At 40.6% G+C, this 25459-nt stretch overlaps 1 protein-coding gene and 1 long non-coding RNA gene across 2 annotated transcripts in view; both read left to right on the forward strand.

Annotated features, from left to right (window-relative positions):
• The window catches only part of LOC141774345 (uncharacterized), a 170982-nt gene that overhangs the window by 99919 nt on the left and 45604 nt on the right, over positions 1-25459 (forward strand). The gene's annotated exons all lie outside the window — the stretch shown is intronic.
• Positions 1290-20860, forward strand: rel (v-rel avian reticuloendotheliosis viral oncogene homolog). The gene is made up of 11 exons (XM_074646927.1): positions 1290-1407; positions 1847-1885; positions 3554-3693; positions 4721-4869; positions 5600-5691; positions 14321-14461; positions 15224-15328; positions 16655-16873; positions 16994-17059; positions 17178-17243; positions 17472-20860. Exons 1-11 carry the CDS (start codon positions 1401-1403, stop codon positions 18392-18394), a joined length of 1947 nt encoding a protein of 648 aa, XP_074503028.1. The 5' UTR covers positions 1290-1400; the 3' UTR covers positions 18395-20860.

Here is a 25459-nt window from a genome sequence, read left to right on the forward strand (position 1 = left end):
TAAATGTCAGTTACCTTAGATACAGCTTGCTATTAAAAATTGGAAAATTACCTTTTAAAGAAATCAAGAGCTATTAACTTCAATATGTTGCACAGGTCTTCCCATAGACAACTTAAGGCATCCAGCCATACACAATGCTGCCTCCATGCTTCAACAGTGATGATGCTGTCTGATGCATGTGGTGACATGCAGCAGGCTACTGCTGCTAACATTTGAATATTTTACTGTTTTACATTCTTATTCTTTCTTGTGGCTTTTTCCAAACTCAAGCCTGCTGTCATGTACCTTTCTTCCATATTTTCCCTACAGTAGTAGCAGTAGTAGATGTAGATGATAGCTCAGGGTGTTTGCTCTTTACTATCCATAAGCAGTCATCGATGGAGGGAGGAGATGGAGGAGGAGCCCACTCCATGCCTGACAAGTTGAGTAGTTGTAGTTTTTTCTTATAATAAATAAAATAAAAATGAAATATGAAAACAAAATAAAACAGGATACAAAAATATATAAATAAAATGAAATATGAATTAAACCAAACAGGATACAAAAATATATGAATTAAATAGATAAAATAAAAATAAAGAAAACTAAAAAAAGTCAACAGAACTGGGCAAAGATCAATATCAAGGTGTGTGCATGTGATTGTGTACAGTGTGTGTGCTTGAGAGGGGGGGGGGGGGGGCTGGCAGTCAGTCAAGTTGCAAATTAAATAATAAATAAGTAGATAAGTAAAAGAATGATGGCTAAAAAGATGATATTTTATAAGAAAATGATAGATAAAAAGATGTTTTATAAGAGAATGATAGATAAAAAGTTGATGTTTTATAAGAGAATGATAGATAAAAAGTTGTTTAAAAGAGAATGGTGGATAAAAAGTGATGTTTTAAAAGCAAATGATGGATAAAAAGATGATGTTTTAAAAGCAAATGATGGATAAAAAGTGATGTTTTAAAAGCAAATGATGGATAAAAAGTGATGTTTTAAAAGCAAATGATGGATAAAAAGATGATGTTTTATTAGAGAATAATGGATAAGATGATATTTTATAAGAGAATGATGGATAAAAATATGTTTAAAAGAGAATGATAGATAAAAAGATGGTGTTTTAGAGGAGAATGATAGATAAAAAGATGTTTTAAAGGAGAATGATAGATAAAAAGATGGTGTTTTGGAGGAGTGAAGAGGAATGAGTCCTCTTGTCGCTCTATATACTCTCTGCTGTGAGTCATGCGGCCTCTGATTGGTCAGTTCAGATGAAGGGGGCGGTGACGTATGGGAATTCCCCCAGCTAGTCTCTTCTAACAAATATTACTTTTCCTGTCCACTGTCACTCATTCAGCTCGGTGTTCTCCAAGAGACAATAACCTGTGATTGATACCACTGAGAGTGAGAGTGTGTGCATCATGGATGGTGAGTAGCAACACCTTCATTTACTCTTTAATATTGTTTATAATAATAATAATAATAATGGTAACAAGTAGAATGAGATAAATACTAAATATTTATGCCTGCAATGTTCAAGAACATGTAGTGAGTCAAGTGTAAGTGTATTTATATAAATGTCTTAAGCCTAAAATTTATGATAGCAACATTTATTCTTAAGTTACTATTTATCATAAGTCTGTTCAACAACTTCCTCCTTGTTGCAATGACTGACAATGTTGTAAGAGTAAGTGTCGGTAATTACAGAACAGTTTTAGCAGAACTGAATGAGCTTAAAAAAACATTTTGAGTGAAATATTATTTTGTTATGTTATCACAATTATATTTAGTATGGTTTTAAATCAAATTTGCATCACACATTTGCCTTAATTTCTTCCTATATGTCACATTTTCCCCTCCTCCTCAGTTCTTATGCCCTCCATGCTAGGGGACGATGCACACCTGAGTAAGTACATTTTTAATACCTCTTTGTGTCAAAATAACCTGTCTCCACAAGTCAAAACTGTGTCTGTGAATGCATTGCACTGTCTTTCACTTCCTCATTTTGTTTTATTGGTAAGCATTGCTTTTGTTTCAGACACTTTGGTGTGAATGTGTGTGTGAGAGTCAGAAGTTCTTGTAATCTTCTTGGGGGTATGAGTTTATATATTGTGTTATAAATGTCTATAATATGTGTGTGTGTGAGCTACATCATGTCTCAGTTCTGTATTCGGAGCGTCCTCTGCTGAAGTAGCTGCAAAATGAGGAAGGCAGGACACGGCCCAGCCACTTCTTTTGGCAAACGTACATCTTAATGAAGTCAGAAATGTAACAGGACTTGTTTTATACTGGCAACATGTGTGTGTGTGTGTGTGTGTGTGTGTGTGTGTGAGCACTGCACTTTGGTCAGAGTGCTTGTGGCTGACACACACACGGCTCACACGATAAAAACACATTTTGGTGTTGTTTAATCATTGTAAGAAACACTATTCATGCCAGAACAGAGACACTTCCCGGATCAGTTTTAGTTCCTCTCTCTCACAGGCATCATGTGGGGGGAGGTTCTGTTTCATGCAAAAGGGTCAAAGTAGTACTGATCACTTCATTGCTTGTTTTGAATGCAGAATGGCTGAGGTTTGCCTTTTTAGCAAGCTCTGATTTCAAGTTTAAAAGACGCTTATATGTGTAATTGTGCTAAATTTGATGCAGATTTATAGACATCTAAGTTATATATAACGTTGGTTCTACTCTATGTCAGCAACTTGTCTGAAAACCTCTAAAAATGTTCACTTTACACACAAATTCTGCTCAATTCTAACCAAGATGTGTAGACTAAAGTCCATGCTTATTGGATTATTGGACATTTTAAATCACTTTTATACAAAACCTTTAGGCTTATCTCCAAAATACAAAGAGAGAAACACAATATCAACAGTACAATATCAACAGTTAAACAAAGGCTTTAGGAAGTTGTGATGGGCATTCGTCGCTATTTTCTGACATTTTGCGCAATAGACTGTATTTAAAGATGGACGACGCGTCTCAACTTCCTAAAAAATTAACACTTTAACATACATCCGCGTGATAAGTACTACCTAAAATGACAGAAAACATCTTTGGGAAAAATGTATTTGACGTGTGCTTTGCTTTTTTAGTTTGGCCCATGTCCCATCCGCTAACATTGAGGGGGCGGTCTTTATGACCTATACTGCAGCCAGCCACCAGGGGGTGATCCAGATGTTTTGGCTTCACTTTTAGGGACCTGTAATGTCGTCCATCTTTACATACAGTCTATGGTTTGAATTAATGATTTATAATCATTTTTCACAGAAGACAAAGTGTCTGCTTTTTGTTCAGTTTTGACCTAAACATCTAGACGTCTTTTGATAAGTGATTTCAACGCCTCCTCGGTTATTACATGTTCATTAACTGAGTTACCTTCGCTTGACTTATTGATCCTGGCTATTGACTGTTTGATCCTATAACTTAGCAGAAATCAAGCAAAAATTACCAAAATCTGTTTAGCAGCCATGTTTAAAAAACTTGGGGGAAGTATTCATGGTTTGGTTATCTGAATCCATCTTCCTCTCCACATCCCGTCATTGAATGTGTTCGTCGCCTGTGCTCTCTCTAGTGGCTGAGCCGGGGGTTCAGATCTTCGAGCAGCCCAAGCAGAGGGGGATGCGCTTCAGGTACAAGTGTGAAGGTCGTTCAGCCGGAAGCATCCCCGGCGAGAAGAGCTCCGACAACAACAGGACCTACCCCAGTCTGCAGGTCAGTCGCTAGAACTTAAAAGTCCTATATTGTAAAAAGTGAGATTTTCATGTCTTTTTTATTGTAAAGCAGGTTTAAATGTTGTATAAATACTTTGAAAGTATTGAAACATGGAGACATACACACAGCCCGTATTCAGAAACTATGCCTTTAAACAAGCCTTCAGGATTTCTGTAATTTTGTGATGTCACAAATAACAGTACACTATATATAGTGTTAAAAGGAAATATTCTAAATGTGTCCCAGTCTATTTCCAGTTGCAGTGTATGCAAATTACATACTATTTCCGGTAAAATATTACAGTATGCAACGCTTGACACTACTGCAGCATAAATATCCCACAATGCAATGTGGTAGTGACGACAACGTCCATAACAGACATTGACAGACAGCTCTGTACCATTAATAACGTATCAATATAACTAGTATAAGATTTCACTTTGCTAGGTGTAATATATATTTTAAATTAATTCAGACTTTCATTCTCACAAACTAATTCTGGTCACATGAGGTTGGCTGGGGTTACCGTGGTTACACGTCACCAACCGGCGAGGAGGCTCTCAAGAAGTGACGACGTAAATTACTGCTCAGTGCGTCCAAAAATATACTCGTACTACTGTTTATTCACACAGAAGGATGTTGAAAGATAGTACACATACTGAGTATGTAGTGCATGGTGTGCGATTTCGGATGAAGCCTGAGTGAATGACATCTTCTGACAGGAAGTAAACATTTACCCAAGCTGTTGCTTAGCAACGCAATTCTGTGGTAATGAGCCAAAAAGGAGCGTTTCAGAGTGTGAATTCAGGCATATTCAGACAGACAGTATGAGGAAAATAAAGTTTTTTTTAACATTAAAGCATGTAAACATGTTCTAGTAGAAACACAAAATATAGCCTGAAAATGAGCATGATATGACACCTTAAAATCCCCTCATATTTCTTCCTCCTTCTCTCTTCTTTACACCTTTGCATGTGTATTTCTATACAAGATTGCATCACTTATTAATGACCCTCTTCCCCCACAGATCCTGAATTTCTGCGGTAAAGGGAAAGTGCGCGTGTACTTGGTGACAAAGAACGAGCCATACCGACCGCATCCACACGACCTGGTGGGGAAGGACTGCAAAGACGGATTCTACGAGGCCGAGTTTGGTCCCGACCGCAGAGTGATCGCGTGAGTTCCAACAACACCTCACTGTCGTCAGCAGAGTAATTATCGCCACAGTCTCAGTCTTAATCAGCATGCCGTCATCGAAATTAGTAAACACACTCTCTCTGGTGCACACACACACACACACACACACACACACACACGCACACACACACACACCACAACATAATCAATTTGCTCTCTATTTTAACAATATTTCATGTTTCGCTTGACGGTTTCAGAAGGCATCGAGTGTAAATCGGTGACCTCTCAGGCACAAACGGAGAAACTCGCACACACAAAGCATATTTGTCAAACCATGTCTGTGATGAGGATGGCAATATGGGAATTCCCCGAGTGACATCACCCATATTCGCAGTGTGTCGGTTGTGTGTGTGTGTGTGTACTCGAGCATGTGTGTGTGAGAGTTTGAATGAGTCAGTATCTTCTGGTGTGTATAATTTGCAATCCCTTCACGGACTTGTGTAGTAAATTCAGATTAATTTCAGCCCTTCTGTGGAGATAAATCTAATTACTACAGATTTGGGTTGGACGTCGTAACATCATTATTGTGTGGTAAAGTCACACGGGTTGGAGTAATTGCATGATAGCTTTGACCTTCACACACATGCAAAACAGCATTCTTTTTTGACGTCAGACTTCATTCAGGTGTGGTGTTTTTTGGGGTTATTTTTAGCAGCTTGTTGCAGCACCGTCACTCTCTCACGCTCCTGTTGTCTTATTATTCACACAGTTTCCAGAATCTGGGCATCCAGTGTGTGAGGAGGAGAGAAGTGAAAGAAGCCATCGTGCAGAGGATGACCAGAGGGATCAACCCCTTCAATGGTGAGTCTTCTTGCTTCTGATGTCACGTTTCATCTCTTGTCATCACACCGACTGACAGCCGTGGTTTCAACCCACTTGTGAGACATACACAAACAACTCCTAAAGAAAAACTATATTGCAGTTAAAAGTCAGTTATTGTCAACAGATCTCCAAAAAAAGGACCAAAACCAACAATGAATGTATCCTACTTGTGCCGTAGAGCTCCATTGTTGTCCAAAAACTATTAAAAACACATCAGTGAGTCACACGTTGCCCTGGGTGACGCCTTCCTTTGTAATTGTCAACATGGCTGCTGTAGTTTACTTTGAGTCAATCCCACATTCACCCTCCTGCTGCTGCTGGAAATAATCACTGGAGCACCAAATGTGCATCAATCCACAGCTGAAAATAGTCCCCAACAAATGCACTATTTATTTATTTACTATATCTATTTGCTAAAAGCTATAGTGCCCACCTATTTTAGGAAATTACTGAGCCTTTAAAAAAATAAAAAAGTAACTATATATTTGTGGTCCGTTTTAAAGATCTACATCTTCAGTAGGAACCAATGCGCTTGGGGACGGAAAGTACTGAGAGTCGTACTAAGACTTTGGTCTTTTCATAGATTTAGACTAATGGTACGTGTCCACAGGATCCGTCCTTTCCACGCTTCCCATTCGTTGTCTATGTAAGCAGCCGTGCAAAGCATTCTGCTAGCGTAACGTTTCGAGAGACGGACCGTCACATCGCCCGCTCCTCATTTGCATAAAGTTGAGGTTTAGTCCCGAGAAACCTTTAAACTAACCGTTGTCGATCTAAAATTAAGATTAAGAAGACAGATTTAGCAACGCATGGCTTATTTCTCCTATATAATGTTCACATTTCGATGAACTGTTTTCGTAATATACGAGAAAAAAGTTTCCAAATGATCCGCCATGTTGGTTCCAGTTTGAAAGCCGGGAGCAGCAACCCACGAGTGAAATCGTTCATCAGTCAGGTGCACTAATGTCTAGTGGCAGCCCATCAAGCGTCCAACGCCCATGTGGACACGTACCATAAGAGTCTACAGCCATGTACTTAGGCACAGCGGTGTTTCAATGCTAAATGCTAACGTCAGCATGCTAACATGCCGATAACGTGGCTGAAAATTATAAGAATAACGCAAATCTTATCCTTCAAGTAAATTGACTTTAAAGCTAGAATGTGTACCTTTTAAAAGAAGTATTAACACAATCTCAGTCATACAAATGAAAAGTTAAATTCGTAAGCAATAAAATGCACTCTAGCGTAGTTCGATACACTCACTTGGTCGGGTATGACTAGTAGCTTATGGAGGCTAATGTTAGTTAGTTACGTCAACAACAAACTTCATGACTCTTCTTTTACTTATTATATTAACTTAAACCGTAATAAACAAAAGCACAAACACAACAAAGAGCTTTTAAATGTGAATAAAAGTCAGTAGAACAGTGATTTACTCAAATGTATTGTTGCATATCTGCCATTGTAGTGTATAGGCTGATACCAATATATCATGCAATAATAACAGTGCATTACTACATGATTCAGACTCTAGTTATTAGTGGACAGAGTAAAGTCTGTCATTGTATTTTGGTGTTCTGCTGCTGTTGGTCTGAGCTGCTGTTGGTTACTGGTGATGCTGCTGCTGCTTTTCCTGCTGCTGTTACTGTTAAACAGGGCTCAAAACAATTCAATAGAATTGTTTTCAAATGCCGACTGACCCAGTTCTCAGGCAGCGGAGATGATTTTCCTTAACACCAAGTCAAAAATCCGCTCTGTTGCCACCGCACTGTCTGCAGTCGTTGCCATTTCCTCAATGCGCTTTTCATTCTGCGGTCCTCCGGCGCAGACTAGATAGCGTTTCTCGTGTACAAACAGGCGTTGAGCTACTTCCCCATTCTTAGTCACAGTTGCTCAATTCAGCACAGTGCAGGACGCCACGTGAGAGCTGGGAATGCAGGATTCATTAACAGGGGGAGGGTGGACCGAGGGGGTTCCCCAGCTCTCTCAGAGATGATGATAAAAGTAGGGTATGGAGCATTTTTACAGCTCTGTAAAAGCAGGGAGGGTTTATGAGCAGGTTTGATTTAGATATATGCTTCTAGATGGTGTTTGGTATTTGCATGTTTGCGAGTGGCAATAAGGTGGTGACTGGAACAGCTTGAATTTAACCAAATATCTGCCTAAATTTGCTCCAATGCTTTGATTTATTACTTTTAGGGCTATCAGTTGATATTTAATCGCGATTAATCGCAAATGAATCTGTTCAAAATGTACCTTTAAAGGGAGATTTGTGAAGTATTTAATACTCTTATCAACATGGGAGTGGGCAAATATGCTTTTTGCAAATGTATGTATATATTTATTATTGGAAATCAATTAACAACACAAAACAATGACGAATATTGTCCAGAAACCCTCACAGGTACTGCATTTAGCATAAAAATATGCTCAAATCATAACATGGCAAACTCACGTCCAACAGGCAACAACTGCTGTCAGTGTGTCAGTGTGCTGACTTGACTATGACTTGCCCCAAACTGCATGTGATTATCATAAAGTGGGTATGTCTGTAAAGGGGAGACTCGTGGGTACCCAGAAAACCCATTTTCATTCACATATCTTGAGGTCAGAGGTCAAGGGTCCGCTTTGAAAATGGCGATGCCAGTTTTTCCTCACCGTTATTTAGCCTCCTAGCGACAAGCGAGTATGACATAGAGACAGCTACATCCTAAAAATTGCGTTAATGCCTCAAAGAAATTAGTGTCGTTAAAACTAATTTGCGTTAACGTGTTATTATCGCGTTAACTCTGACAGCCCTAATTACTCTCTGTGTTTGCAAAAGAGTTCATACCTGATATTTCACTTGCACTTTAAATCCTGTAAAGCCCGAAGCTGTGCATGCAGAGTCTCACAGACTGACTGGTAAAGCAAGTGACTTCACAAAAATATGAAACTGTGATAAATAAATATATATAGCTGACATTTTTAGTGACCTACTAAGCTGCTTCACCATATTTGATCACTTCTCTATTCTCTTATCTGCTGGTATTACAGTTAAGGAACTAATTTAAGTCATAGAAGTTGAAGACTTGAAACACTTTTTTGCAGCAGTCTCAGACTATGCAAATGTCCTAACTGCTGCCAGTCAAGATATTTTATTGTTTTATTCCTGCGATTTAGTAGGATGTAGTGAATATTTTGCTGTTGCCGTTGCTGTTGCATGATCGTTGGTGTTACTGGTCAGATTGCAGGTAGCCATGGCAGCAGATTAAATGTATTTATTAGTACAGAGACTTTTTGATGGGCGGCTGGTTGCCTTTTTTTCTCACATGGCTCAAACCTTCCCCTCTCTTCAACTCACTTCTGCTGTGAAACTCAGCTGCTTCCTGTCGCAGGGGGAGATAAAGCCCCTCGTTCTCCCCTCACACCCCAACACACTTACACACAAACCTCATGTCATGCATGAGAAATGTTGCTCGGGCTACGTCGGTATGTGTGAGACCTCATGAGATTACAACAGAAAGCTCAGCTCACCTGTGTTAGTGATGAATAGTACGTGCGTGTGTGACGTAGTAGCATGTTTCTGTATTACTGTGTCTTCTCAGTTCACATTGTGGTGGTGGCGGTGATGCACCTGGTGAATGTTTTCACATGTGTGACTGTGTTTGTTGTTGAATTAAATGATTTACAGATACAGGTGTGGCTATAGATTAGTTTTATATCATAGAGGCTGAAATAAAGGTCAATGAGATTTTACTGATGTCAGATCAGATATCATTTCACAAAAGAAGTTCCATTGATATAACGTGTGCACACATTCTAGTTCGACATCTTTCCATTTTGTTTTCATAATTACAAGTCTTGAGTTTTCACAGGCGCACGATTTGTGAACATAATGTGAAAACATGCTGTAACTCTCTGCAGCTGAGGTTATTATAACAGTGTTACTTTAACAAAAGATGAATTGTTGTGTCTCAGTATAATCAGTGTAGATAAATGATAGATCACGGAGGAGAATAGTGTGGAGTAATATCGGCAGAAGTTTGGTGATTTCCAAGTTCCATAAATCTGAATACTTTCTGTCAGTGAGAAGATAATGTCCTTCCTCCGCTTGTCTTTGTTTAAAGCTGGGGTTGGTAATAATTTCATTCAGCCAAAACAAAGACTGTATGAAATAAGGACGTAGTGTCCGTGACGTCACCCTGAGGTTTCTTAAGAGCTGTTGTGAAGCTCAAAGTGGGTAGCTCCGGCCGTCGCCATATCGGCACAACACAGCCTAACTCTCGGCAACCCTCTGCAGTTTTCGGCACTTCCACGTTGACTTCATTTCTCAGCACCGGAGGATGCCGCTTGGGTCCAAGTGATTGAATTTTAGGGGAGTGGCTTTAAATAGGAGGCCTGAAGGGACGGCCTGTCAGTTTTGCCGACTTGGCAACTTTCTCTCTAGATTTAGGGACTTTTGGAGCTAGCGCTGCTACTTTCATTGGAAAAGAATCGGCAACATTTGGCTGAATTTTTCGGTTGAATAATTTAAAAAGTCTAGCGTACTTTTGCAAGCTTTAAGTGAAAAGGATTAACATACTGGACGTGCTTTTTCCCATTGGCCTACTTTTTCTATTATTTGCCAAAATACTTACACTATGCTTATATCCATCCACTATAATGTTTGTGCTTTAACGCAGATTAAAACACAGATTTCAGAGGAAAAGTGACCTGTGTGTTGAACTCTTAACATGTTAAACATAGTGATGGTATATACTGTATATGATGGAGCTGTAAAATATGATATTCTGGAGTCTCAGTAAGACTCACAAACCGAGTGATGCGTGTCATGAAGCTTGATGAAATTGTGAGTCATGCAGTGGAGACGCTGTTTGTGGTGAGGCTTGGCACCTGCCTCCCCTTCTTTCTCACTCTCACATTCTGCTCCCACAGTCACACTAACCACTCACCCAGCACCCTACTGTCCACCCACCCAACCCACCCACGCACGACCCCCTTCCTCCACTGTCACTTCCCCCGTCAGCACCGCAAACAATGACCTCGTCCCTCTGCAGCTGCAGCGTCACGCGGCATCGATGCCCAGTTTTCTTTCCACCACACATTCACCCACCACTACTTCTACATCTGACCCACTTCACTGCACCTGTCTGTCCAGCATCCGCTTCCTTCAAACACTCACACACACACATATAGACCAGGTTTATATGTTCCACCAATATTTGCTACAACTGTTCCGCTTTCATACACGAGCAAGTCTTCACGTCTCCCTCCTTCTGGTTTCTCCACTGTGTGTCTGTCAGTCTCTGACACCTACGACACACAAACCTGATGACCAAACAGGAATCTTGAGTAGAGCAGCGCTGCATCACTTCATAATTACAGAGACCGTTCAGCCCCCAGAAGCTGATTGTCACTGTGTCGCTGCTGTTGTTGTTGTTGTTGTTGTTGTTGTTGAGCAACATACCCACAACATGCTATATAGTATGTTCCATAAGGCAGTGTTGACAAAATTACTCTGTATATATATTTTTGTATATATATTTTCTCAGAAACTGAGCACCTGAGCACCACAAAATTGTTTGGCAGCACTCCAGACCAAAGTTCAATATGATTTACGTTGAATTATGGACTCATAAGAACTAGCGATATAAACTTGTCTAGATCGTCTCTATCGCAATATAGGCGTGACCTATATTTATTTATTTTTTCTCTATAATTTCAAGTTCTTAAAATTAGAAAATATTCAGTATTTTTCATTTGTCAAGTATTTAATTCACACAGAAATTCATATAGACTATTTTATTTATTGAACTACCAGAAAACATGCTATATCGTGATATACAGTATATCGTTGTCAAGATGTGAAATGACCGGTATCTTGAAGATTTTGGCCATATTGCCCAGCCCTAATAAGAACTAAGTGCTCACTACAGTAGGTGATTGATTGAACGTTATTTAGAACGCTAAATAAGGATGGACTGGCGACCTGTCCAGGGTGTACCCTGCCTTCGCCCAATGTCGGCTGGGATCGGCTCCAGCCCCCCCCGCGACCCCTAACGGGATAAGCGGTTGCAGATGGATGGATGGAATAAGGCTCCAAATTTACGGTAAAGTTTGGTGAGGAAAAACTGGCATGGCCATTTTCAGAGGGGTCCCTTGACCTCTGACCTCGAGACATGTGAATGAAAACTCTGAGATGAACAGAGTGAAGACTGTATCTTATTCGATATAACATGTTGACAAACTGCATAATTTGCAGTTGAAGAAATGTTTAAAATCGCAATAGATCTTATTGTGACTTAAGTATCGTGATAATATCGTATCGTAGGCCGCAAATAAGCGTCTCCCCATCTCTCTTTCTCTCTCAACCCAACCGGTTGAGGTAGAGCCTTGTTCTGCTTGAGGTTTCTGCCTGTTAAAAGGGAGTTTTTCCTCACCACTGTTGCTCAAGTGTGTGCTCATGGTGGGAATTGTTGGGGCTCTGTAAATAATATTATAAAGTGCACGGTCTAGTCCTGCTTTATATGAAAAGTGCCCTGAGATAACTTCTGCTATCCCAACATGTCAAACTATTTCTGTACAGCTGTATCTAAACAAATCTGCAGTTGATATAAAGCAGACCAGACAGTCTGAATGCCGTAAACCATCTAACATAGATCATTGTTATAAAAGTTGACATGTTTTGGCTCAATCGGATATCAAATATCAGATTCTTTTTCAACAAAACTTGAAGCTTCATGTCGACACCAGACCAACGTTAGTCTGGCGTCGACATGTTTATTGTATCATTTCTCACTAAAAATGCTCAAGGAGATATGGCGGAGGAAAGCTGAAACGTTCAGTCAGTTGTTTTGCCCTTTTTCCTCTGCTTGTTAATTGCATAGTTGGGGACTCATGTCACATATTTGCTAACTTTTGACTGTCCTATCAGATTTATAACTGTGCTGATGACCTTTGACTTCACTTGGACTTGAGCCTTGAGGGTAATAACGACTTGGTGCCAGCAGCGCATGCAGAGACAGAGCAGGATAAATACTTAGCTAGCTGTTTACGCTGAGCATGTCACATTAAGGATGAGGAGTTTCCCTACATCTTATGTGTAACTGCACTGGTTTTCTGTTGTATACTGAGGTGTTTTCACATTATTAGGGACTCAAAAAACTAAGTTTAAGATTTAACTATTGTCCCACCACTTTCACACACGTCAGGAGGCCTCATGGTCACTCGTGCAGTGAGTCTCATCTCTTGCTTCTGTTGTTGTGCAGACACACACACTCACACACACAGGCTCACGCATACACATCTTTCCACCCTGAGGTGACGTCGGCAAGCGTCAGCGTGGCGACAGATTGTAGGCGGGGATGGCCTCGGCAATGAGCGCGAAAGATAGAAATTGAGAGATGGAGGAAGAGGAAGTAGGCAGATGTGAAAGCCTGGTGTGTGTGTGTGTGTGTGTGTGTATGTGTGTGTGTGTGGGCGTCTCTCAGTAAGAAGCTCTCCCTGCGAGGTGTGTGTGTGTGTGTTTGTGTGTGTTGCCTCTGAGGGCGGTATGTGTGACGCTTGTGTGTATGTGTATGTATATAGATGAGAGTGTAGGCTGTGGACGCCTGCAAAAGCTGATCTGTGACGTGTTAATGTTGATCCAAAGTTGAGGTTTTTGGGGGGACAGCCTACAGATGTGACTTCTATCTACATTTGGTTTATTATATCATTCTGTAATTATTTTAATTATGATGCAATTGCACCCACATTACAGCAATGTTTCTGCTTACTTTTAGTGGCGTCTGGCCTTGCAGCTAGTTTGATGTGGTGTCATCATGAGATATCTGCTACATTTGAAAAGTTCAACAGAACTTCAACATGTCCTGCGTACACGAAATGATCCACATACAGCGCAATAAACAGTTTTGCAGCCCTGCAGAGTAACCAGAACATTGTTTCTGGGAAAACAAGTTCCTTAAATAGCAATTTTTCAAATGTAATTTTCCAGTGTTTTAAGCACCACAAACAAAGTTCGATGAACCTCCATTTAATTGGTGTGTCTGCAGAAATCTCAGAGACAGACAACAATGTAACTAAGTATATTTACTCAATTACAGTACCTAAGTACAAATCTCAATACATTTACTCTACACTACAATTCAGAGGTAAATATTGTACTTTTTGTACTTTTTACCCCACTACATTTATTTAGTTACTAGTTAGTTTACAAATCAAAATGTTCATACAAAACATGTGCTGAGTTTGTTATTGTGTCGTTGTCCAAAGAATCAATCTAATATCGTATCGTGATGAAACTTGTGATTTATACCTCTAAACTGTAATATATAATAGTTCAAATTAGCTCCACCTCAAACTGCTCAAAATGCTGACACATTAATACATCAATAATAATCCAGTTAAATAGTATATAATAGTATAAAAAGGGCCATATATGTGCATTATAGGTATATTTTGCATATAATACTTGCATCCTTCTTTATCAGAGTAAGCGCGGTGGTATAAGTGATCTTTTGCTTATATTGCTGGTTGTTTGTCTCATGTCGGTAATAATGCCTTTAGTGAGAATTGTTTGCTCTCACCTCATACTGACACCTATGTATATGTGTTTGTGTGACCTCAGTGCCACGTGAGCAGTTGCTGCAGACAGAGGAGTACGACCTGAACGTGGTTCGCCTGTGTATCCAGGTCTACCTGCAGGACGAGAACGGCCACTACACCCGACAGCTCAACCCCATCGTCACCAACCCCATCTACGACAACAGTGAGTGACACTGAGCTCCGTCTGTAGCATCAAAGTGTGTTCACGCTGACGTCACGTTAAGGAACCGCAAGTGACGAAAACATAATGACATTGTACTAATGATTGTACTTACGGGAATACAGGCTGCCTGAGGTTAGGCGTGTCCACCTTAGGGTTCGTTTGATAGTGGTCGACGATATAACAGTAATTAATGCTGCAAATATTTGTTGCTAATCGTTACCGACAATTGCATGAATGTTCTACTAACTGAAATAATGTAATATTATGTAAGAAGTGAGAAGTTACACAAGTAGCAGTGGTTGCACATAGAGTTCATACAGTATGTACCTGCAGCTGTGCACGCAAGTGTTTGTTGCAACACCTGTCTGTGTGTGTCCAGTAGATATTCTTTCAATGTTGTTTTGAGTGTTGCACTTAAGTGAACTAGTTCAGTGTTCCTCACACACATTGAGAAAGGGGAAGCTCTTTATTCACACTAACCCTCAAACAACACCGTTACCATGGAGCACTTCCTCTTCTGACACCAGTCGTGTGACATGTGACTCAACCTGCTGAGACCTCAACGTTTAACTAACTGTGGTCTTTTTCTAAACTGAGGCAAATGTTGAACAAGTTGCACTGAGCCACTAAAGCGAGATCAAGTGAAGGCAGATTGTGACATTATCACGCCTGGGAATATAGATGTTGTCTCACTCGTAGAATGCAGTCTGACTTGTTAGATTTGTTGTGTTGCATGTTTACAACTTGTTTCTGCGTCATCAGGGGCCCCGAACACAGCCGAGCTGAGGATCTGTCGAGTCAACAGGAACAGTGGCACCGTCAAGGGCGGCGATGAGATCTTCTTACTGTGTGACAAAGTACAGAAAGGTACATCTAACTATAAAGCCAGGAATCTGTCTGTCTGTCCTTCATGTATCTCGAGAACTGTTCATCCGATCTACTTCACACTTGGCGGGTGTATTGCTCAGGACTCAAGGGAGTGTAGTGTCGAATGTGGTGCAATTTGGCCAAATGGTGGCGCTACAACAATGAATTTTACGTTTTGAAGTCTCAGAAATAAGAGGCCTGGATTTTGTGGGTCCAGACCACGGATCTTCCGGCCATCTTCTGCATCCATTGGGCCCATAGAGCAGGCGCACTAACCCTACCTCCCAGCCATCGGTCTGGGTCTCATTCACATGAACGGAGAAGGGGAAATAACTCTGGATTCAGCTATTAGTGCGTTTTACAACTTTAAGACCTAATGATTTAAATAAGGGCTATTCAAGTGTTCATACTGGGAAGTTAATTTACTGATTTTCCAATGTAAGTCTATGGGAAAAAGTATTTTCGGGCCCAATGGCATCACATCACGGACTCGGAAGTTGTAGCACCCCCATTAGGCCACTATGAAACTATGCTTCAAAGCCTGATGCTCTTCCTGGGGGCTTGGTCCAGACAAATCCATCTATATAAGCCACGCCCAATTGAGTTTTTTTTTTTTGCTACTCCTCCTAAACATTTTGAGCAATCATTCCCAAATTTGGTACAGAACATCTCTGGATCAAGCCAAAAAAATCTTAATTTTTTGGATTGTTTATGTTCCATACAATGCTATAGTTATAGCTGGCCCTCAAAGTTAGCTCAAATGCTGTGCCTTATATTACAAAAAAAGGTCATATCTCCGGAACGCTTTGTGCTATTGGGACCACATTTGGTGGACATGTGTAAATATGATGTCTGAGTGACCATGGCAAATTTGGTTCCATTTGGCCGATAGGTGGCGCTGTAGCAGCATCATCTAACTATAAAGGAAAGAATCTCTGTGCATGTTTATATGACTGTCCTTCGCATATCTTGAGAACCGTTCATCCAATCAGCTTCACACTTGGCGGGTACAAGCAGCCATACCGCGGTTCTCAACAGCGCTACAAGCAGAACTTCCGGGTGCCAAGCAATCGACCCGTTCCGGACGGGCACTGCCCTAGTACTATCATTGTTCTGTAGGCCTTTGCAATCAGTTAATCAGCATTTTATTATTTTACACATTGTACAGTGTACAGTATGTTTTTCATATCTTGCATCTATTTTCTCTCCATTCAACTTCATTCAATCCATGAATCCATTTTGCTTCTCAGAGACATAGTGCCCATCTCTTTGCATGTTCACTCAGTTTTCCATTCCTGTCTTCCCATCATCCCCCTTTTCCTCCAGACGACATTGAGGTGCGATTCTTCTCTGACGACGGCTGGGAGGCCAAAGGCTCCTTCTCCCAGGCCGATGTTCATCGCCAAGTAGCCATCGTCTTTAAGACTCCGTCCTACTACAACACCTCCATAACAGAGTCGATCACTGTGCACATGCAGTTGCGCCGACCTTCCGACCAGGAAGTCAGTGAATCGATGGATTTCAGATATCTGCCCGATGACAAAGGTACGCAGTGATCACCTTCTTTCTGTTATTATCTCAAACTCTCGCCATTCCTCTGTATCCGATACTAGTGTCCAGGGTTGGATTCAAGTGATATATGTGAATATTTTGTGTTTGCTTTAGATCCTTACGGCTACAATGAGAAAAAGCGCAGACGAGAGCACTTGATGAGGATATCTACATTGTCAGGTAAGAGTCATGGTACTGTATATACAGTAAAACCACATCTGATATGTCCACATGTGCATGTATGAGCATGTCCTGTTACATGTATGCATTGTAACAAAGGGTTCTGGTCTTTCTTTAGGTGGTCCTTTTGCTATGAACAGGCCAAAGGCAGTGCCACAGACTACCATGAGTCACATGCGGAAAGGTAACTGGTTTAATTTTGGGTTCTCTCAAATAGCAATGGTTAGATTTAAAGGGGCAAAAACATTGCTTTTCATGTATGCAAATTAAATAAGAAACTAAAAATAATTGTCTTAATGTCAGTAATCAACTGGGGAACTTTAATGGTTATATCTATTAGTAAAAAATGTTACCCCATTCACACCTACATATTACCCTGCTATCACACTAAATGTCACTGTATGTTTTCCAGACCTCGGCAACATGTACCTGAGGCAACAACAGCACACAGCTTCCATGCAGCAACAACAACCGGCTGTGTTCAACACGCAGTACCAACCTGGCGCTCAAAATGTAATGATGACATCACAGGCTGCTAATGCAGCAGTCAGCCAATCATGGTTGACTGGCGCAAATCCCAACCCAGCACTCTCAATGGATACGGTCACCATAAACCAGTCTGGTGCCATGAGCAATCTCCCACGTCCTAATAGCAGCAGGCAACAGCAGCCGAACCGTGGATCTGGTTACCAACACAGAGTAGTGCCCAGCGGCTTTGAGAACAACACCCTCCCTCTGCTCTCCGTGAGGGACTTGCAGTGCTTGGACACAGCCCCCCAGGCCCCTGTAATGAGCCAGATAGAGACCCAGCCGCTCTTCCACATGCAGAGGGAAGAGCTTGAGTCTGAGACCCGGGCCCAGAACCATCTAGGCAACCAGAACCAGGGTCTCCAGACTGTGTGGACCAATTTCAACACCCTCAATCCAGTCCAGAACAACTTTAACGCGTCAGTACCTGGAGGTGAAGGGGGCTCACAGGGGTTGGGCTCTTTCTCCTTCCTAGGGGGAATGGAAGGGGACGATTTTCTGAAGGGCCTGGTGGGAGGAGTGCCTCAGACTGGCTTCCAGCTGAAGCAGGAGCCCCAGGTCACAATGCTGCAAGAGACCCATGCTTCTCTCATGCAGTCCCCGAGGGAAAGCCAAGAAAATACGTACACCAACTTGCTTCCTCGTGCTATGAGCAATGGCATCAACATGGATCCAATGAGGCAAGACGCTGGCGGCAACATGCATCTTAAAAATCTGCAAAATCCGTACTCAAACAACGGCATGGCCTCCGAAGGCCACTACACAACGTTGGCTGACTGGATCAAAGCGACTCGGCAAAGTGACTAAAAAGGAGTGACTTTTCTGGTGTCAATAAATAAACAGAAGCAGCTCCGAGGAATACATTTGTCTTGTTTAGCCTTTGCTTCACCCATTCTGGTCCCAGTAAGGCTCAGTGGGCATTTGCTTGGGTTATAACATCAGTGGGCAAAAGAGCAAAAATTATTGGCAGCCAGTTGGAATCTACAACTAGACAAAGGCAATGTTTCTATGCGGTACAATTCAATATGGACTAGTTTTTTTCTTTAGCAAAGACATCACCAAGAATGCTTGGTAAGCTGTCATTGGTCTTTGCTTCCCATTATTAATCTGGAAAGACACCATTTTCCTAATTTTTTTTAATAAAATTTAATTTCTTGGTAAATTTGAAACATTAAATGGACCACGCAGAACCTTTCAATATTTATATCAAGGACGCTTTGTTCAAAACACCATCGGTGCGATTAACTGATGGTTGGTGTTCAGGACCTTAGTGCATACTCAAGACTAGTTGATATGGGTGCTTTCACATCATGGACCTGGTCCCGGATCCGAGTACACTTGACCCCAAATTCCAGTTCGTTTGATTAGTATGAACGCTTCGTACCGTATTCGGGCACGGTTCGACGATCCGTACTCAAGTCTCTTGAAAACATGGTCTGGAGTACTGTTCATGCGTACTCGGCGACGGTTTAGGTGTAAAAGCCAACCGTACCAAAACACGGAATTGGACTGCTATTTAACGCAAGTAACGTTAGCAGTCAGGGAGTAGTTTTGAAAGGGCAGGCTTTTTTTCCAACGCCGCCGGTCTCCTCCGAAATCTCTATATGCTCGCAGCATGCGCCGTGGGTGATAAAGCAGGAAGGCAGGCGAGAGGGTCCTTAAAATATAAACAATAGAGGCGATGGGGTTGGGCGATGTTTGTTATTTTATTTAGCTACTTTAATGGTCTGCCTTTGAAGAATGAGAGCCGCTCGGTGGGCAGAGACCATTGATGCATTAGAAGAACTGGATACAGCATTGGAGGCTGGGCCCCGGTAATTCCTATGAGAGTTGCTCATTGGCGCATGAAGCCTAAATGGCTATACTTCCGTCTGGAAAAGTACCCGGATCTTGGCGGAGTAGCGTCCGAGATGATTGGCGGAGTAGCATCCGCTCGGTCACAGGACTTGGTCCTAACGTCATCCCGTCGCCCAGGCTTGCGCTCCAGCCTCAGTCTGAGTCTCACTCACATGAACGGAGGAAGGGAAATGACTTTGGATTCGGCTATTAGTGCGTTTTACAACTTTAAAAACTTAATTTCTTTAAATAAGGGCTATTAGAGTGTTCGTACTGGGGAGTTAATTCACCTAAAAAAAAATTATCCGCTGAGTTACAGACGTCTCTTTCCCAATGTAAGTCTATGGGAAAAAGTATTTTTGGGCCCAATGCATCACGTGACTTCCTGGGGGCTTGGAAGGGACAGTGTATACCGGCATATTTTCCCATTATACTCAGTGAAATAAGGGTTTATTTTGACCAAACCAGAGTTGGTGATTGTTGGAAAGACTAACGACGATGGTTTTGGTGAGTTTTATTTTGTTTTTGTTGAATGAAGTGTTTCACGATGCTCCACCACTAGAACAGCTGATCTCAATACAAACAAATAAATGTGGATGACGATGCAAGTGTACTCGGGTACGGAACAACTTTACTAATGTGCAAGCTGCGTGGCGAGGGAGTGGGGGCTAAGTATGGGGAAAAAATGTGCCTTAGGTTGTAAAGATGACCAACGACATGCTGATGGTTTCCAAGCCAAAGTTAGATTTCCGCAGAATCGAATGTACTACTTTCTTTCTTTGTCTTTCTCAGGTGAAGTTGGATTCACTGTGAACATACTGTAAAATATTAATTGTTTGATCTTGAAAAAACAAGAAAATGGATGTTATGGATTTGAAAGTACAGCAGAAAAAAAAATGGCTTAGGGTTTACTCTTTTTATTGCTTTGTAAAGGATTCTTACATATTGTACTGTTTTATTGATTTTTTTCAGCAGAGTACATACATGTTAGCCATAGTTGAGAGTGAAAGCAATAACCATGCTGAAACGCTCAAGAACTGGCAAGGTACTGAAATTTCCATTGAGGAAGTGGGAGGAAGCACATTAAGTGTTGTCTTTCCTTTGTAATGACTATGTCATAACAGTGATCACATGTGTTATCCAGAGTTCTCAGAGCATTTCTACCAGATGTTTTATAGATACGGATGTGTGTTTTATTGATGTTTCATTCATTCAGCTGAGGCTCCTACCGATAGACCGCCTTGCTCGAGGGCATTGATTGGACACATTGCTGATAATGAACAAACTGTCAACTCTAGCGTCTTGTTTTTGTACTTTTATGCCCTCCAGAAGCTTTTTGGTTTTAAAAGAAAGTAAATATTTTGATGACTACTTTGTAAGATTTGCTATTTTTGGATTTTTTTTTCTACAGGATCAGTTCTTAATAAACAGTTTGTCTTATTCCACATCTTTTGTCATTTAATTATCACCTTTATATTAATATCTCTCTTACACTGTATACATAATCTTCAGTTGTGCAAGTGATAAAGCATGACTGGATGCCCTGATATATGATCATAATGGAAGAGGAAGAGACCATTATTTTCTACATTGGGACACCTCAGAGTGCATTATCACACTTACAACATGGCAAGTTATCGGAAGAGTTCGACATTTTGGGAAATACGCATATTTGCTTTCTGTCTACGAGTTAGATGAGAAGATCAAAACCATTCTCTGTACAGTAAATATGTAGCTAGAGCCAGCACCTGGTTAGCATAAAGGCTGTGGAAACAGCCTTGCTCTGTCCTAGAAGTTACTGCTTCTGGCCAAGATATAGTCCTGCATATAACCTCCACAAAACCAGAATTTAGAGGCCGCTTTAGAGGTGCTGGACAGCAGCCTTTGTGTGCCAGACTAGCTGTTTCCTCAGCCCGGTCGCATGAAAAGGCGTATGAGTGACACGATAATTCGCAAGGCATTTAGCATACTATAAAATGCCTTTCTCACTTTTGGCGTGCCATTTGTACGCCATGTAGTATGTACTGACTGCAATGTAAACGCTTCCGCGTAAATATGCTACGCTCAGAGCTAGTAACGTAGAATAAAAAGTGAGAAAGAGCGCTTGTGGCGGGTGGCTCCAACAAACACAGGACTTTCAACCAGGAGACCAGTGTTTGAGACCGGTGTTTTGTTTTGTAAGTTACATAAGTGACGTTATTGACATGTTTTCTGTACGTATGTAGCTTTCCGTACGTATTTTACTTAGTTTACGTACTTATTTTAAGCACAACCATGACATTATTCCTAAACCTAACTAAGTGGTTTTGTTGCCAAACCCAACTGCAGACGTTACATTAGTTTTGCGTGGCGTACAAAAGACATGCGAAAAGCCTAAAATGCGTCCTCATGACACACGGAATGTCCTTGTAATGTGGTGCTATTTACACGCTTGAAGTTTCCAGTCTTCAAGCTAAGCTGAGCTAACCATGCGGCAGCTGGTTCTTTATATATTTATATATATACATATATATATATCTCAAGATGTTGAAACAACAGAATTTTGTTACAGCCAAACACTGTTGTGTGATTTTGAATTATATCGTATCAAATCAATAATAAAGTAATGCTCCGATATTTATGGCAATATAAATGTTGTCCTTATTGTAAACCTCAATCAAGTTTGTTAGAGTTAACATGTAACACAATAAAGCATCAGTGTTGTCACTACGGTTACCTGTGGTTTAATATAACCAGAGTAATGATTTAGGAGAGCTGTTCAATTTGACACCTGCCAGCCAATCAGAATCGAGTATTTTCCATGGTCATGGTTAGACTTTTTAAAGTATATGCTCCCAAACTTTGTTAAATGTCCTCCTAGCTTATGTTTTGAAGTGCAGCTGTGTCGAGCGACCTAAAGACATCATCAATTAATAGAGCAAGAAGCTACAGGATTACGCACTGGGGCTTCAATCAGGTCGCTGGTCGAGGTCGATGCTTAACCTTAACCATTCAAGGTCAATGTTTAACTTTGACCATCTCGTAAGAGCTTCGCTATTTGTGTGTAAGGACACAACCCTTCAATGATCTGATAGACATGACAGCTATGGCCATGAGGTGAGATAAATACTTTTCTCTGGTAGAGATGATAATGAGTCGATAGCGTGACGGTGAGCACGTCTTCGTGACTCTGACTAACGCATGTCTCAACAACAAGACGATGAGTAGACTGAGCCACATGACTTTGTACTTTCAGTTTGAGCTACACTGAACTTTAACTCACCTAACCTTTCATCATGATTTTGATAGTTTTTTCTTCCTCGTCTTATCAGACAAAACATCGTGAAAAAATTCCAGACTAAGCTAGAGACTGAACTTGACCTGAAAGTCTAAATGAGCAGTGAAACCTGGCTTTTGTGGCCCAATCGAAAACTTTTGCTTTCATGTTAATGCTCAAATGCAGAAGCGCTTAGTCCTTTCGACAATATAAATAATTACATTACTCTTGAGTCTTTTACATTTTTAAAACACCGCTGCCTAAAGACTGGAAATACTGGGAAACTGCTGAGGTAACTAATCCCAACCAAAAAATAGTGTGGCACATCATAACCCCATGTCAAACTGAAACGTGTCGTAGGCTACAATGTACGTTGTGTGTGTTATTTATGGCTTTAAGATAGTTCAACATTTTTGGAAATGCGCTCAATCATTTTCTTGCCGAGAGTTAGACTACAAGATCGATATGAAGCTACAGCGAAGAGACTGCTAAATTAGCTTAGCATAAACACTGGAAGCAGAGGGAAATAGCTAACATGGCTCAAGTCTGGAGCTAACAAAATCTGACTAAAGGCCTTTGCACACCAAGTCCTTATTTTTCGTCTGAAATTGTCGCACATTTTAAAATAAATACGACATCACGTGTCAATCATGTTTACACACCAACTCCGAAACTTTCGTCCGTCATTAAATTTTTCGGAATAAGTTTGATTTTCTGCGTTTCTTCACATCTGTCAAAAGGCAAAAGAGGGTTGTTGGACCACTCATAGCCACCCTCCGTGCAAACGTCATCATCCAAAATGGCATTTGATAAACTGATTCATTCCTCCCAGCACAAAGCACTTAACGATAAACAAAGTAAAGAATACAGAGATGCGGATCCTAAAGATAGATCGCGGCAGGTGTTGCAGAACAGCTTGGAATCTGGGATGGTTGCAAAACAAAGGATGTAGGAAAGATTAGTGATTGTGCTCTATAGGCAGCTAAATGATAGTTTCTTGCTAATGCCATTCATTCATTAGCCCCGTTTGGGACTAGCGCTATCCATCGCACCCACATAATTAATTCAGTTTTCTCTTGTGTTGCGAATTTTCGCAACGAATAGAATAGTAAAATGCATCGGAGTCAGTGTGCAAGGTTTCTGAGCATTTTTTTTCAGACTGATTAAAAATAAACTTGGTCTGCAAAGAACTTAACTTGCGTATACTTTATTCATTTTTTTAACAGATTAAACAAATTAGATAAAATGTGTTAATTAGTGATCTTTAGAGGTGCTGGAAGGCAAATTATGTTACCTTCAGGCAGAGCCGATATTTATAAGAGTGGTGTTGATTTACTCATCTAACTCTCAGACAAATAAACTATTTGTTTGGCATTTAATCAAATGTGCTCACTAAATCCTGAACACTCATTATACTCCCACTCCTGGTCAGTCACAGTAACATTTTGTGTAACTAGTTCAATGTGTTCATGATGGCTTGAACATACAACATACTGCATATTATGCCTACTAGTGTCTGAGAAAATTCTCTTTATGTAACAGAGTTTTATTCACAATGATCAGGGTTGTGCACAGAATATGCTCAAATTTAGAAGTGACCAGTTGCACAATAAAGGAAATGCAGTGACTATTATTACAGTCACCACTGTTGTGCAATGCCATGTTGAGCAAGTGGACACAGTGTTTGGCTCAAAGACTTTTAAACATCTATGTTGCTCTCTTTTCAACTTATAACTTCAAAAACCATATACTGTATTGTGGCTTATACCAAATTATAAGTCAAAATACTTGATTTGTGAAAGGCACAATGAGTAGGATTTGTCAGTTGCAGTTTGAAAACACAACATACAAAGTAGGCCCCTCCTCCTCCTCGGCTCAACGAGGGTTGCGGTGCGCCAGCGGGTGAAAGCCAACCGCAGATTCACTCTCGTTTTGGAACGAGCTTTGTCCACTTGCCACTCGCCTTGCTATATACTGTATGTCCACCATTTTCGTAGCTTCCTCTTGGATGCAATCTGGTTACCTGGTTGCTACGTTTTCGTAAAGTATGACGCCCAAAAACGTCCCGAAATCGGCAAAATTAAAAAAATAGAGGGCATGGTCTCTGCAGATACAAACATCGCCACACACTTCTAGTGGGTCATAAATGATGATTGAGAGGGATTATTTTTGTATGAGTGCATACATTGTTTTTTTTCGGAAAATCCTACTCATTGTGCCTTTAATTTTATTTATACAAAATGTAGTTAAAGGCCTTATTGATAATATTTTTATATAGACTAATATGTTAAAATAATAATAATACATCTACAGAGCCTTTAGAAAGGTGCCAAATAAAAGTATGGCTTTTCCTGGAAAAAAAAAATATATATATATAATTGTGAATAAATCATTTAAAAAGTTTTGTTTATCTCTGTGGAAGATATCTGACGTTTGGTTCCCGCTTCTAACAAGGTTGGTGAGCCAATAGTAAAACAACGTTGGTATTACGAGGTATCTCTGTGTCGTCGGTTAGTGTGGAAAAAACGGATAAAGTATAGCAAATGCAATGGAACGGGGGAGGGAGAATGTGACATTTAGTGGATGTTATCAATAGCACCTTTAATATTAAAATGTAATGAATGCAGACACTTTTGCTTTTAGTAAGAGTTCACTGATTAGTAGTAAACTTCTAAAGGACTGTTTCTTTTAATTACTCACGTAGTTTCCAAGATGAGTATTTCTCCTTATGATCTTTTGCAGATATGAATCTAACAGCTTTCTACAGATGACCTTCTTAA

This window comes from Sebastes fasciatus, chromosome 9 (assembly GCF_043250625.1).
Source record: "Sebastes fasciatus isolate fSebFas1 chromosome 9, fSebFas1.pri, whole genome shotgun sequence".
Lineage (NCBI taxonomy): Eukaryota > Metazoa > Chordata > Actinopteri > Perciformes > Sebastidae > Sebastes > Sebastes fasciatus.

Bases quoted from the DNA above. Each gene is read 5' to 3' on its own strand.
- rel (XM_074646927.1), top strand. The intron at 3,694-4,720 runs GTCAGTCGCTAG...CTTCCCCCACAG, and splicing joins GGACCTACCCCAGTCTGCAG to ATCCTGAATTTCTGCGGTAA. The intron at 4,870-5,599 runs GTGAGTTCCAAC...TTATTCACACAG, and splicing joins CCCGACCGCAGAGTGATCGC to TTTCCAGAATCTGGGCATCC.